This window comes from Pungitius pungitius, chromosome 9 (assembly GCF_949316345.1).
Source record: "Pungitius pungitius chromosome 9, fPunPun2.1, whole genome shotgun sequence".
NCBI classification, from domain to species: Eukaryota; Metazoa; Chordata; class Actinopteri; order Perciformes; family Gasterosteidae; genus Pungitius; species Pungitius pungitius.
Window position 1 is genome coordinate 553,392 of NC_084908.1, and position 15,011 is coordinate 568,402.

The window sequence follows — 15,011 nt, forward strand, 5'->3', positions numbered from 1 at the left end:
GAGTAGAAGGACCCTTTAAAATAAAAAAAAACATGCAAGCAGAGTTTTAAAGCAGTTTTAGCAAATTCCATGAACTGAAAATGTAAAGCAGTCCATGATGCAACATGTCAGTGTAGTATGACGCAGCATCACATAAATACCACGAAATACAAGTTATTTCTGTTGAAATGAGAGGTTCTTCTTCTGCAGCCTGATTTATTCTGAGTGTAGGCAAACTTTAATAGACATACTGACTGAGTCATAAATTGTGCTGCATTTAAATGTTATTTGAGTGACTTATATCTGTGATGTCACAATCCACCACAGATATGTTGCAGTGTCACATGAGGTTTCCCATTGTGTGCTGGCTGTGATGCAGCAGTAAGTGGGCTGTCTATCCTCCATCTATCTATCTGCCCATCACTTTCACACTGAGGCTCATCAAACGCTGTACAGATTTTTTTCGATGAAATAGAAGCTTTAATAAAAATTATGGTGGATTTAAGAAAACAGTACCAAACGACATACAATATAACAAAGTAGAAAAATAAGTTTGTACACCTTCAAGCTAAAACACCTATAGAAGGCCAATCTAAAAAAAAAAGGATTTACATTCACAACATTCTGCACAATGCACATAGCTTTTTCTCATGGAAATACATTATGCAATACTTTATTAAACTGTGCTGCTGGTCACAAGGGTGCAGCCACAAGAACCTAAGAACAGTTTATCTGTCAAACCAACACATAAGTGGTCTCAATCAGGCGTGCAGATGAGAAAGGGAGACAGAAACAAAAAATGTTTTTACAAAAAACCTCTCTTTCCATAAAATATTAAAAATATGACAGCATTTTTACACCAAATAAAGTGTTCAGGTCCTTTGAGTGAGGCTCAAGTTGATTGTTGAAGATGTGCTGGATTATCTCTTTTTTAAAAGGAAAAGTGCAAAAACATAAACATACCAAGGACTGAACATCTCCCATAGACCTCATCAAAACATTTGGAAGCTCTCATTTCAGGGAATGCGACAAGTTACAGTCACCAACAATCTATGGAGACATTGACTAAGAGCTGTAATAAGAAAAACACAACTAAATGGAATTTTATTCCCAAACACAGTTTGATTGCAGGAAGCTGCAGGCTTATCAAAAGGGTGGGTCGCTTTGGGGAATTTCCAAAACAGCTATTTTGGGGCTGAATTATTTTTTTCCAAAGGGAAAAAATATATCTTTATAAACCCCGGTGACAAAAGGCACAGATCAAATGAAAATTATTTGCAAGAAACAATATCACAATGGCCACAAATGATAAAAGTCAGTTCCTTCTTTTACATTCAAATACAGTAAATGGAAAACAATTGTAAAAAGCCAACCCACCCCTAGTCTAGTACATGAGACGTTTATAGAAAATACAGCACAGAGTGATTGCACATATACAGCAAAGAGCATCACTCGTCACGCTGCAATTAAATACTCCACATCAGTGTATTTTTGTCACTTTGAATCCTTGAAGGGAAACCTTTACATAATGATATGTTTTTGATGAACTGATAATATACTGAATTATCTTCTGCTTTCTCCCAGATTACCGGTACCATGGGACAGTTGGCACAGTAGCACAACAAAACTGAAATGAGAAAAAAGTGACTTCCAAAAGTCTTCCAAAACTTTAAAACCAGGGATAACTTGGTATGGAAAAGGTGTGACAGATTGTTTTTGGGGTAGAAAAACTCATACGCTTCATATTTGTGATTCTCCGGTGTGCTGCCCACTCCGAGAACCCTGAATGAACACAAAATAAGATTAAATCAATGTCAGACAACAAACCGCACTCAGAGAAGTAGGATTGTATTAAAGTAAATGTAGCAAAACCCAAATGTTAAAATAATGAGATAGTTAGCTATAATAGCTATAATAGATAGCTATAATTGTTATTTGTAAACATTTACAAGGATTTCCACAAAAGGAAAATAGCATTTAAGTAAAAGCTTTCACAATTAAACAACATAAATTCTATTTCTATTTACGTTACTATATACTAATTACATAATGATGTATGTTGTAATCTTTCTTTTCAAGTTAGAGTGTCATGTGTTTTCAAAGTATATTTCAAGCTGTAAAGTAACATGTGACTATAAATGTCAGCTAAATATAAGCACATAGGAATGTTCACCTCCAATGTTGTGGAGAATATGTATTTCTATGGTTTTTATTAATAAAAACTTACTTGTGACTGACTGTTGGAGCGATTGGTGCTGGTGAAGTCGGAGTACCTCTTCTTCTCTGATGTGCAGATACAAGAGAGGAAATTGGCGTACTCCTCTCTCACCTGCAGGGGGCAGCAGAACATCAGAAAGATCTACTGCTGAAATCTCATTTTAGGTCACGACATTTCCTCTTGAAATTTCATCTGGAAACTTTAACATCCCACCTGCGTGCATATAGGCCCAGTTACACACACACACACACACACACACACACACACACACACACACACACACACACACACACACGATAACGACAATAACAACCCCGTGTCCTACCTGTTTAGACAGCAGGCAGTGCATAATGAACACCAGCGCTCCCTGCAGGCTGTTGAGGATAGTGAAGATGTATGCTTCCACTATGGTGCCCTCTTGAAACAGAAAGGCCCCAAACACCCACATCAGACCCAGTATGCACATCTGGGCGATGGCTGTCACTGTGAAAGCCCTGCAGAGGAAGAAGGAGGATAGGGGAGGGTGATTCAGAGAAAAGGCAATGTAAGGAAAGGTTAACTAGAGCCCAAACATCTGGATGACTCAGTTAATACTGCATCGTCTGGAAAATCCCTAAACAGTGGAACCAAAGCGATGAGTATAAAGGATTATTTTGGAGGATAACTACTTGCATGAAGTGAGAAGGAGGAGCAGCATGTCATTAGAGAGCAGAGTTGGTACTAAAAAAACATCAGCTACTTTTTTTTCCCCCACAAAACTCCTGCAGCTTTCTATCACGGCATTTTTCCGGTGGCAACGTCGCTCCATTGGACCAACACACGTGCTGACGTGCGCAGTGGTTTGGGTGAAGTCCCATTACTTCACACAACAACGCAACAGAAAGAGCAGACAAAGATGCTCTGTAACAGGCAAACCAACACACACACACACACGCACTGACTTGATTTTATGCAGTTTGGTGAGGTCTGGGTTGAGACTGGTGAACTTCTGGGCCAGCTTCCAGACGGTGACGATGAAAAAGAAGACATTTAACACGATGATGAAGCACACGGGGCCGAAGAAACTCCAGATGAGCCCGTCCTGCAGAGACAGCCAGCAGCTGGAGGAGCGAGAGGGAACACACGTGCGTGACCGAGTGTTCCTGAAGACCCCGGGAACAGCAGCCCCCACGTGATGACACACGCCAAGCCTCCAGAACACACACGTACTGCCGGTCGGTGCCGTAGCCCTCTGGTCTTATGATGGCGGACACGATGACGATAATGAGCGGCGCCCCGTAACCGATGAGGAATAAGTAGAGGGGCCGCATGGTGGCATTGAACACCAGCACCACCATACGGTAGAGCTGCACCCCTTCCAGCAGCATCCAGCTGAACACTCCCAAGAAGAAGTAGTGGAGCATCGCCGCAACGAACCTGCAGCCGCCCTGGAGTAGTGTGAGGAAGGAGGACATCAGAGAGGGAGAGGACGGGAACGTCTCACTCCACCATTCAGAAGGCAATAATTGTCCAAGCTGTTTCTGATAGTAATCACCATCCATTGATAACAGTAGGATTGATTGGATGAAGATGAAGTATTTCCACAGTGATTATTGCATCATAGTGGGTCATGGGCTACGTGGGATGGGATTAGTCAATCAAAAGCCTACATTAAATCCTCACAGTAAATACAGTTAATAATATTACTGTCTCAAGAAGTTTGAGTACAATTCAAATTTGCATAAAATGGAAAATATAAGAACAGCAACTACTCCCCACTGAGTTAGACACATGTGTGACGTTTATATTCCTGCTTCTTCTTCTCGCCACTACTTGACCAAGGAGAACAAACTATTTGGTCATTTTATGATATACCTCTCCACTATTAGTGGAGCTTTAGGGGCATTAAACTGCAACTCGTCAGGAGGACACGCTTGAGGTAGAACATTTCAAGAGCAGCTTGGGTGTCCACAGCTTACGTGAGGAGGGCCTCTCCACATTCACTTTGTTTAATGCAAAGAAGAAAATAAATGGAACAGCTCAACCCAGTCCAAACACTTTAAGGAAATGACTTTCTCAGTAAACACGGTGTCAGTTGCTGGAGTCACTATTTGCTTTCCCAAACATACCACGGGTTTAGTTTGTGAGACGCCAGCCAGAAAGACGAGGTCAGCCACGAAGAGGCAGATGCAGAGGTGCAGGTGGATGGTGGTGCGGGTTCCTTGGATGGAGCGGCAGAACCTGAACGTCAGGATGCAGAGCGCGAGGCACAGCAGGGAGATGGCCAGCCCTATCTTGGTCACCACCTGGAGCCCAAAGGTGTGCTAAAAGAGGAGACGCGTTGGTTGGTGAGGTTCCAGCATCACTGACAACATGACGTGTGTGTGTGTCGCTCTCGTCTGGTTATTTCTGCTGATGTAGCTGCTTGCTACATGAACAGGTAACAATAGTGAAATAAATAACCTAAGAAACACAATGTCAAAAATATATTTTACATCAATTCACGTCATGGGCCACTGATTGCTCTCAGTATGCAGTGTGCTTTGTACCTTTATGTCGTAGAGTGCCATGAGCACAGCGAAGCTGCTCAGATGGGTGCACGCACACACCGAGTGTGTTGCATTGGAGGTGAGTTGATAGCAACCATCTGTGGACCAGGTCCCGCTCTCCTTCCAGTACGCACAGATGTAGCTCAGTCTGTCCGACTCTGTTTTGTCCTACGAACAGCAAAAGGTGTCAAAAGCAATTCTTTATACTCCAGTAATGTGTTTGGACCACAAGTGACGGAACATGTGAGCGGTCGGGTTACCTGTAGATGTCGGAGGGTGATGTTGACGGAGCGGCTCAGGTTCTGAGTGGACGGATTAGAGACCACGACAGAAACAATTGTCGAGGAGACCCGAAAGGACGGACTGGCACCATCCTTTTCAAGACCTGTGAGATTGCTGAAGGAGCGGTTATCGGATATCTCAAGGTTCTTGTAGCTCAACAATGCAGCCAGTGCAAAACCTGTCAAACACAATAAGAAACAGGATCACATCCATTCACCAACCGGGCGATTTCGGGATCGCTACCAAAGAGAGAAGAAGCTCACCAGGGTAGGATCCCGTCCCAGCTGCCGTCGTCCAGTCAGTGTCAAGTGTAGCGTTCTCATTGGTCAGATGGATTGGTCCGGTGGGGGGGGTCTTTCCCCTCTGCACTGCAATATCTGCGTCTATTTGAGCAGAGGACTGATTTCATATCACCCCGTTTGTGTCAGCTTCTCTTTTTTTTTTTTACTCTAACGCATCTGTTCCCGTCCTTGTACACCCCCGTGAGCAGAGCACAACGAGTTCATGGAGACCTTTACCTATCTCCGTGGACTCTGTCTTAGTGCGGCCCTCGCTGAGCTGCGGCCCGATGAGCATGATGGCGTGCTCCACGGCTCCGAGCAATCCGCCAACATCTCTCCTGGCCATGTGACCGGGGGACAGGACGGCCTCCGTCGCGGAGAAGATTCTCTGTGAAGGTTGCAGAACGCGAGGGGGACAATTGAGACCTCTGACCTCCGGTGTGGGCTCACATGTGTGCACACGTGTGTCTGAGTCTGCTGCTCCGACCTTCAGCAGCACCTCTCCGTCACCCTTCTCTCCGCTCGGGTCGGACAGAGCCAGGCAGCTGTTTCTCATCATGGACAACAAGTCGGCCAAGCCTCCCGAGAGTGACTGAGAGGACATAAAAAGACCGTTGAGGCAGATGTGTACTAAACACCACACGGCTGCAGGGGGGGTCTGGGAAATCGAGGAGGTTGGTTAGAATGTTCTCAAAGAAAACCCTAAGTGCTTGATTGTTAGTTTGATCACAACCCTTAATAGATTAGTGCAGAGTGCTGATAACTTGTTTCTGAATATGCAGCTCACCGGGACACGAATGCCGTTTCCTTTGAAGTTGTCGCAGTCGAGCTCTGTTGAAAAGACGATGTAAAAGGAGCTCATCAGCTCACCGGGTAAGTGCAGAAGTGCAACAATATCTACGCAACCCCGTGATCACATGAGACACCACAAATACACAGCAGATTATCAGATGAGTCAACACACAAAGTCCCCAGAGCTGCCACATGAACATCTGCGTGGGGAAGTTGGTCCAACGAGGGCAACAACACTTAGAAGCGTGATGTGAACATTGGGGATGGGGAGGATTGTGTATGTACTCACTTGAGCATGTTGTCCTTTCGTTGCCATAATTGGTGAATCCTTTAGAGCACATGCACCAGTAACTCCCGTTGCTGTTTGCACAGGTCCCGTTAAGTCCACAGAGGTCCTGTTGCTTATCAGACGCTTCCTTGCATTCATCAATGTCTGTGGATGACACGCACAGAGAGGGATTTCAGAGAGTAATCGGTCTGGAGCCAATGTGAATATAGCAAGTATTGCAAATGTAACACACTTTTCTGTCATGAGAGTCATTTATTGTTGGTAAACGGAACTCAGACAGTTCAGAACTTGGCCGGAAACCAGTTGGAGACGTTGTTAGGAGCTGCAATTCGTACAAGCAAGAGGCCGGAGTTGGCTTTGTGGTTTAGAGATGTGGGGCAATGATAGTTGAACCATGACGGAACAAAAGCATCTATGGACTTTTTGAGATCTGCCCCATGATGTGACACAGTTTTGAACACACTGAGAAATGAGCCCACATGTGTCCCCGTTAAATCACCAGCAGCAAGTCGTTTTCTTTTGAAAATATGACATAATCTCTACGATCTGAGCGCTGTCTGGTTTACAACAACAACAAACAAGAACAACACATTCTTCCCCCCATCTAAACAAAAATGTGAGCTTATTTCCAGTTAATCGCATACTTTGGGGGTTTCGTTCCTCAACCTCACCAGTAGTTTGGGGTGGCTGATGTAAGAAACGAGTTGATGCTGCTGAGTGACAGGTTACTGAATCATGTTTTCTTATTTGTGTAACTCCTCTCTGAGTAAGGCCTCAGCATCTTAAGTGTACGTTTAATCCCGTAGTGGTAAAGACAGGAAGTCCTACGGCCAGAGAGCGCACAGGACACACGGACCAGACACGCATCCAGCTGAACCTCCTTTTCACAGGAATGTGCACCTACAGACCAGCCCCCTCCCCGGTCACATGTGTAGACGTGCATCGAAAGAGCATTCACCTGTGCAGCCGTGGGGGTCTTGCGTGTACCCCGAGAGGCAGCAGCATTTGAAGCTCCCCAAGGTGTTGGAGCAGTTGGCATGAGGGCCGCATGTATCGTCACTCTCTGTGCACTCGTTGATATCTGACAGGAGGGGGAGTGTAGATGGGTGAGACCAGACTGACAAGAGGGAGAGAGACACTGATCGCACACACTCACACACTCTCACACTCTCACACACACTCAAACACACTCACACACACTCTCACTCTCACCTAGGCACTGGCCTTCTATCGTGAAGTTAACATGTCCCTCCTTTTCTCTGTAGCCTTGATTGCATTGGCAGGTGAAGTTTCCGATTGTGTTGATGCAGTTTGTGTTGTTGCCGCATAGTTGGTCCGCGCATTCATCCTCGTCTGTATTTGGATGCAAACACACAAAAATACATTTCATCAGTAAATCGCACAGGTCAGTCCACAAATACAGGTCAATTAAAAATATTTTCTGTAGAAAAATTAACATTTTAATTTAAAACGGGCTTTATCTTTTTTCTTTTAGCTCTATGTTTAATTTATTAAATGGCCACAATTATCTTTTTTGTGACTAATTTTAATGCTCTAAATGTAAATGTATAAAATCTAAATGTAATCTCCTACAATTGCTTTTACTGCAGCACTTTGTATATGAGCTGTGCTTAGATGCCTAAAGTGGAAAAACAAAGTGGAATGTCACCAAAAAAAAGAGGTATTGAATAACGAACAGCACTTATTTTAGGAAACTCTTCTTTTAACTATACAGTCACAATATAAAAATGGATGGACAGAAACAGGAGAGAGGAAAGTTAGAGGTCATGGCAGATAATTACCAACACAACGGCCGTCTTTTGCCTGGTAGCCAGGTCCACAACTTTCCCCCAGCGTGCACAAAAGGCCTGTGGGGGGGGGAGAGAGAGGGGCCACACTTACTTTTAATTTACAGTTTCGGCAAAATCTTAATAAAGCAGAACATTTCAACCTGAGCTTTGTGTCCTTTCTCTATTCACCATGTCTTTGTGCAAACATCCAACCAAAATTCTTTCCCAGAAAATGCATTGGAAAAGCGCCACTAACCCTTGAGCTGACGGTGAAAGCCACTTCTCTGGTGATGGCGCAATATTTGATCAAAAAATGCAACCAACAGCAGTGGTGGTGATCAAACTGCCCCGTATTACAAAACTCACATTCCGTGTAGTTCTGCTGCTGAGCTTTAACACAATTCCCAGTGACGAAGCTCTTGATCTGCATGTGAAAGGGCACAAGCTGAGCGTCGCTCCAGGGTGAAATATCCCTGTGATTGACATTTTGTCCAAAGAATTCTTTTTGACCCTAAAGGATGAATTATTTTCATTTTGGAAACGACCAGTTCATTGACTTTTCTCAAAGCTGCACTCTAGGTGGATGCAAGAGACTAAGATGAATTAAACCAGGGAGCTTTACAACTAATTCAACGGTTGAATGAGTGAAACAAACTCAAAACTCAAAGTTTTCAGGGTGGGTTACGAGGGAGAGACGCATGGTGCATGAGGAGGAGATCCAGGTCCAGTTAGTGAAGCCATAAATCACAGGAGAAGGTACAAAAAGCAACACAGACTCCATCAGTTGGCGTGACGGTCGGCTACAGGCTGCTAATCCACTGTTTGGCAGCATCAGTCTGCTTGATTTGAGCTTTTCTCTCTGGTGGATGAGTTCTCACGCCATTATGGGATGGGGTGGGTGCTCGTGGCTGCCTACTTAATGATGTGGGCGCAGTAAGTCAACTTTTTGGTTGGTAACGTTTGGGGGTTTTGCAGCCTGCTTTTAGTGCTTCAAATGCTGTTTGCAAATAAATAAATATATATATATATATATAAAAATAACAAATCAGACACAGAACACAGCTGTCCCTGAACTAATGTCAAATGAGAAAGCTGTAAATGAGAGTTTGCTGCTGCTGGTGCACAGTTTCCATCTTACACTTATCTATTATGATGTTATTCAACATCATTTGGGGATCTACTTCAACTTTAAATAAGCGTTGTACTTTTCAAAAAGCAGTCATTAAATTGTTAATCCATTGCATTCCAAATTGTTTTCAATCATTTTTATAGTCAACAGAAAAGGGAGAATAAGGTCCTTTATTCAATCCGATTTATTTTTGCCACGAGCTTCGTACGGCGCTGCTGGTCTCACTTTGTGAAGGTTTCATGTCACCTTCTGAACTACTTGTGCTAAACTTGTCCCTTGTCGGTGGGATTATCTGCAGATACACATCAGTCACATTTTAGTGACTCACGACGCTACAAAACAGTGGTCTCTGCTTTACAATGAGCCCTGTGTTGTTCTCCGGCTGGAAGCAGGAGCTCCTGCAGTAACTCCACTGAGGAGAAGCAGGCGGGGGGACAGTGAGAGGGACTGTGGATCGATTGTATGACTACACAATTGAGGATACAAACAACGCCTGTAAATATACAAGGGGGGACTTTAAGCTCAGCTCGGAGCTCATTTTCATTCACTGTTAAGTGGTGAATGAGATAAAGATTATGTGCAATATAAACTGTATTTCCTCATGAGCGTTAAGTTGCATTATTTCTGTCTGTGTCTTTTCCTGTTGAAGCGTCTTTGCGCCTGATAGAAAGGGGAAGTTATAAAGACAAAAAACACTTTTTCTTGTCGACAGGATTCGTTTCTAATTTGAGACACCATTCAATTTAACTTCTCACAACCTAAAGGTTTCATTTGTCTTAGGTCACATGTTCATTACACACCGATCTCACAGTGATGGCCCCAATTGCTCCGGCTTATTTTTGAAATACAGTGGTGAAAAGATGTAAATGACATTCTTGCCTCTGTAGCTTGTTACTCAGTAAAGACAAAGTTATGATAACGAGTTCTTTGGTTATCATTATTATTTGAGATCCGCTTGGCGTTAAAAAAAAAGCCATAAAAACAACATGAACACGTTATGTTTTCGGGTCTTCACGGAATAACAACCCCCCCCCCCCCTCAAAAACGTGCAATCTTTCTTAGTTGAATGGCATAAGGCTGTGACACAGCCTGCATGTGATGGCCTGCCCAACGTATAGTATAAAGTATGATATCTGTAAAAAGATGAGCTTCTTAAACACGTCAGACACGGAGACATCAACCAGGACGATGTCCATCTCAATCACGTTTATAGTTATAGCCGACTGACCCCTGACTTTTACTACTAACTAACATGGATGAGGGATTTGTTTCCTTCAAGCCGCCTCATGGTCATACGGTCGGACTGAAACAAAAAGAGAAACTAAATCAAACAAATGACATCGTTTCTAAACTTCGCCGTACTTTTAATTTTTTCCCATTTTTTCTCAACTTTTACCCACATAGAGACCCACACACACACACACACACACACACACACACACACACACACTGCTCTCATTGACAGACGTACCCAGGAAAAGTAGCTCCTTCCAGGACTCCATGTTAGAGGCCCACGAATATCCCCACACAGCCGAAGACGTTATCACAACAACCAACGTGTTCCTGTCGCGACGTTTAGGAAAGATTGGAGTGTTTCGGACTCCTCAGAACTCCACGGCCCGTTAAACCCAGTAGCAGCAGCTTGCTCTTTCAGATTCACACTGAGCTCGCCTCGCTCTCTCTGCCGGATTCCCCAGCCCACACTCTCCCCCCCTCCCTCCCTCCCTCTATCGCCCCCTTTACGTCACTCTTTCGTGCTCTTTTCTTTTACTCTTTTCATGTGAACACATTTCTCACACGGGCCTCCCATAACCCCCTCCCCCCTTCCTACCAGCCCGCTCACCCCCACTCCTTCCTCCTGTCTACGCTGTCTTTCACGATTCCATTTTGGCTTCAGCGGGCTCTATTTCAGGAGCCATTCACCGCCCCGTCATGGGAGAGAGGGGGAGAGAGGGGGAGAGAGGGGGCCTCTGACCAGCACTCAATCCAAGCAGCTGCTCTACTTGAGTTTTTCCCAGTAAGTAATTGTATATCTCTCAATTCTCCCCAACTCAGACTACAAATACCCCCCCCCACCCACCCACCCCCGCCCCTCCCCAAAATGTTCAGGCCTTCACCCACTTTCAGTGACAAAGCTTCTGTGTTATCTCAACCCCCCCCCCCCCCCCCCCCCCGGATTCAGGATGACCTCTGTTGAACCAGAATTCCTCACAGGACCCCAAAAATAAGAGAAAACCAGGTTGTTTTTTAAATTGTAACCCCACATCCTAATAGAGGCCACTCAGTTTAGCTCACTAACAACAGAAGCTAAAGTTGGAGCAGATAAAGGTTTGATCCACATCTATGATTTAGTGATTCGATTCGCATGTCAATGTATCGAAAAGCCGCACACGACACTCGACCACGTGGTAATAATAGAAACGGCCTTATAATCTCTTTATAAACCAGACTAGACTCTACAATATAAAAAACCACATCTTTTCAACACTAGTTTCAGTGCATCCCATCCGGATGGAAGTCATGGTAACCTTACAGTACACAACAAATAATGTGTACGCCATGACACGCCCCCGGGCTTGTGGTAGACATAACAGATGTAGATACTCTATCAGTGGGTGTCACGCAGTGACGCAGGTAGGCACCAAGCATGCACTGTGCAGCAGACTGCTGCTGCACACACCGGGGTCAATCTGCATAACAAGCCGCTTGTGTGTTTCTCAGCTCGTTTCCAGAGAGGAAAGATGGTCCTGGGACGTCTTTTCCTCCCTTCAGTCCCTCATTGGGTCGTTTTAAGCATCCTCTTGACTCTCTGTCATCGTTTTTCATCGTATTCACGCAGACAGATGAGCAGACACGTCGAGACGGACAAATCATGCACAAGTGGGCAGGAAGAGGATGAGAGGATGCAAGTTCATGTCCCCTCAGCATCTCTATTAAACAAAATAAGGAATTTAAAGCAGATGCGTCAGATGTTTGGAGGTTTGGGGGTAGATTGCATCAATATGTCCTTGTTTACGTCTGTTTTTCAGTAAGTTACTGCTTTTTACCATTATCTGTACCATTACATACTTCTATATGGAACACTCTAATCTGAGTGTGTGTGTGTGTCTGTGTGTGTGTGAGTCTCTCATGCACAAAACAGACCTCAGCGCATTGTGACCATTCGTCATCCAAAAGGAACAACAGTCTGGGAAAATGGTGATCGGTCAGAGCGAGAGTGACAAGTAGCAGTGATCATTGAAGAGTGATGACAAAATGAACCCTGGGGGTTGCCAGACAACTACATGAGTACTACATGAGTACTACATGAGAACTACATGAGAACTACATGAGAACTACATGAGTACTACATGAGAACTACATGAGTACTGCATGAGAACTACATGAGAACTACATGAGTACTACATGAGTACTACATGAGAACTACATGAAAACTACATGAGAACTACATGAGTACTACATGAGAACTACATGAGAACTACATGAAAACTACATGAGTACTACATGAGTACTACATGAGTACTACATGAGAACTACATGAGTACTACATGAGTACTACATGAGTACTACATGAGAACTACATGAGTACTACATGAGTACTACATGAGTACTACATGAGAACTGCATGAGTACTACATGAGTACTACATGAGTACTACATGAGAACTACATGAGTACTACATGAGTACTACATGAGTACTACATGAGAACTACATGAGTACTACATGAGTACTACATGAGTACTACATGAGAACTGCATGAGTACTACATGAGTACTATATGAGTACTACATGAGTACAAGGACACAAAATGGAACAGACTCCCTGAAATACAGACTACTCTGCTTTTGAGAAAGAGAGAACACTTTGGATGTTAAATAAGTGACATTAATTCATGATACTTTGGGTCCAATCAACTCTGTTTCCTGAGCGCTCAGGACCAACCGTGAGGAGATACCTGCTGAATTTGACAATAATTGTTTTGGATAAAAGTCATAGACTCCCCCTTTGAATATGTCTTACACGTGTCATTAGTATTAAATTATACACAATTAAAATGAGGAGTAAAACTGGTTCACGATTTATATTTTTACACCCTTTCAAAGTAAGAGTCTCACTCTTCCACAGCAGCAGAGGGGTTTGTTTGTTCTGGGCCTAAAAGCTTTCGGGGTCTAGTTTCTTCACTATATCCACACGAGAAAAACAAACTCAATCAGAAGCAGAGAAACAGTAAATATTAACGTAAGCAAATCTGTTGCTCAGCTCAATGTATGTCATCCTCTTCAATAATTGCTGATCGACTTCTATCTAGAAGCTTTAGATCACTTTGATGATTCAAAATGATTCTTTTTGAACTCCAAAGGAAACAATATTTTAAATGAAAAATGTTCCAAGTTGCGGTCGCAAGCCAGACATGAATGGTGGGAAAGAATGGATCCTCATGGGGTCAATAAATGAAACGTAAATCAGCCAACTACAGACAATCTCCCAGTGCAATAAATGGAATGGGATGGAATGGGATGGAATGGGATGGAATGGGATGCAGTAGCAGTCAACATTCTGGACCCACTTTGTCATTGAATTAGAAAAACTGTCCAAACCTTTGACTGATACTTTGAAGTCATTTTATGGTGGAAAGTTTTAGTCTAATGTTACAAATGTGGAATAAAACTTAATGATACAGACAGAATACTAAATGTCAGTGCCCAGAGCTGCTGGTACACACACACACACACACACAGGAACTTTCCATATGGAAACAGACCAGAGTAGATCATGATCACACAGTTCCCGTTGCTTCTTACGTGCAGAGACTCCGTCGAGCACAGAGACAGAAAGACAATCTCTGGAAAATACTGTTTTCATGCCAAATCCGCCATTGTAATATGGTTTCTTTTTACCAAGACAGGAGGACATTTTTAAAACAAAACAGTGCTGCCGACCCTCAAGTGGTTTCGTTCTAACCCACAAACACCCGCAAATTACTATAAATAGGCCAATAATGAATACACAAGCACAGATTCACTCACACAAGCACACGCGGTTGTTAATGTGCTCAAAGATGGCACGCCTTTGAATCCGATGTGGGTTGAACGACACTTAGTGCTGCGGCTCTGATCAGGGGGGAAATGAAAGTGTGCGTCGATTGTGATAAAGATGGCATGAGATGTGGTCTGAGTTTCAAGGAAAGAGACACAAGCTGTGGTCACAGAACTCACCAATAGTCATTTATGTTATTGCACCTAACCGTGGTCACTGGATGCAACGGACAACAAGGTTGTTATTGTGTGTATTACGTTCGTTACACATATATTATTACAGTAATTATCAAAACAGACAAAGCCAGACTTTAATTGTGTGGTGTCTGTTAAAGAATCACTGAAAGGATTTCACATAATGTGTCTGAGTGTAGCAGGAACACAGTACAGGGTAGATAGGATCATTTGTTGATGAGTATCCTGGAACCACATAACAGCTCAGTTACAAATCTAAATAAAATCTAAATGTAAAAACTTGCTATTAAAGTACAACTCAGGCGGAGGCCCGTAGCTCTGCAGCCGATAACAGATGGAACAGAGGTGTAGGTGCTTTCAGTTCACATTAAAACGATCAGCCCAAGGTCGTACGTGCTCTACAGCAACCTCCATCGGGGCAATGTGTAAGTTAACCGTCAAGGTTTATAAAAAAATTCAAAATATAGAATTCAGCATTTATGCTCGAAAAG

General features: G+C 43.5%; 1 protein-coding gene across 1 annotated transcript; it reads right to left on the reverse strand.

Annotated features, from left to right (window-relative positions):
• Positions 1 to 235: 235 nt before the first annotated feature.
• LOC119218146 (adhesion G protein-coupled receptor E1) lies at positions 236 to 10,981 on the reverse strand. The gene is made up of 17 exons (XM_037472329.2): positions 10,760 to 10,981; positions 8,172 to 8,237; positions 7,582 to 7,722; positions 7,328 to 7,450; positions 6,370 to 6,513; positions 6,076 to 6,119; positions 5,776 to 5,880; positions 5,526 to 5,676; positions 5,271 to 5,390; positions 4,986 to 5,185; positions 4,726 to 4,893; positions 4,306 to 4,500; positions 3,407 to 3,624; positions 3,139 to 3,297; positions 2,523 to 2,691; positions 2,207 to 2,308; positions 236 to 1,761 (listed from the first exon to the last, which is right to left on the reverse strand). The coding sequence occupies exons 1-17, from the start codon at positions 10,788 to 10,790 to the stop codon at positions 1,720 to 1,722; spliced, it is 2,178 nt and encodes a 725-aa protein (XP_037328226.2). The 5' UTR covers positions 10,791 to 10,981; the 3' UTR covers positions 236 to 1,719.
• Positions 10,982 to 15,011: the final 4,030 nt, after the last annotated feature.

Coding starts and splice junctions, on each gene's coding strand:
- LOC119218146 (XM_037472329.2), bottom strand. CDS start 10,790: ATGGAGTCCTGGAAGGAGCTACTTTTCCTGG. Junction 5,881..6,075: donor GAAACGGCATTCGTGTCCCG/GTGAGCTGCATA, acceptor ATGTCCTCTCAG/TCACTCTCGGGAGGCTTGGC. Junction 5,186..5,270: donor TGGGACGGGATCCTACCCTG/GTGAGCTTCTTC, acceptor TGTGTTTGACAG/GTTTTGCACTGGCTGCATTG.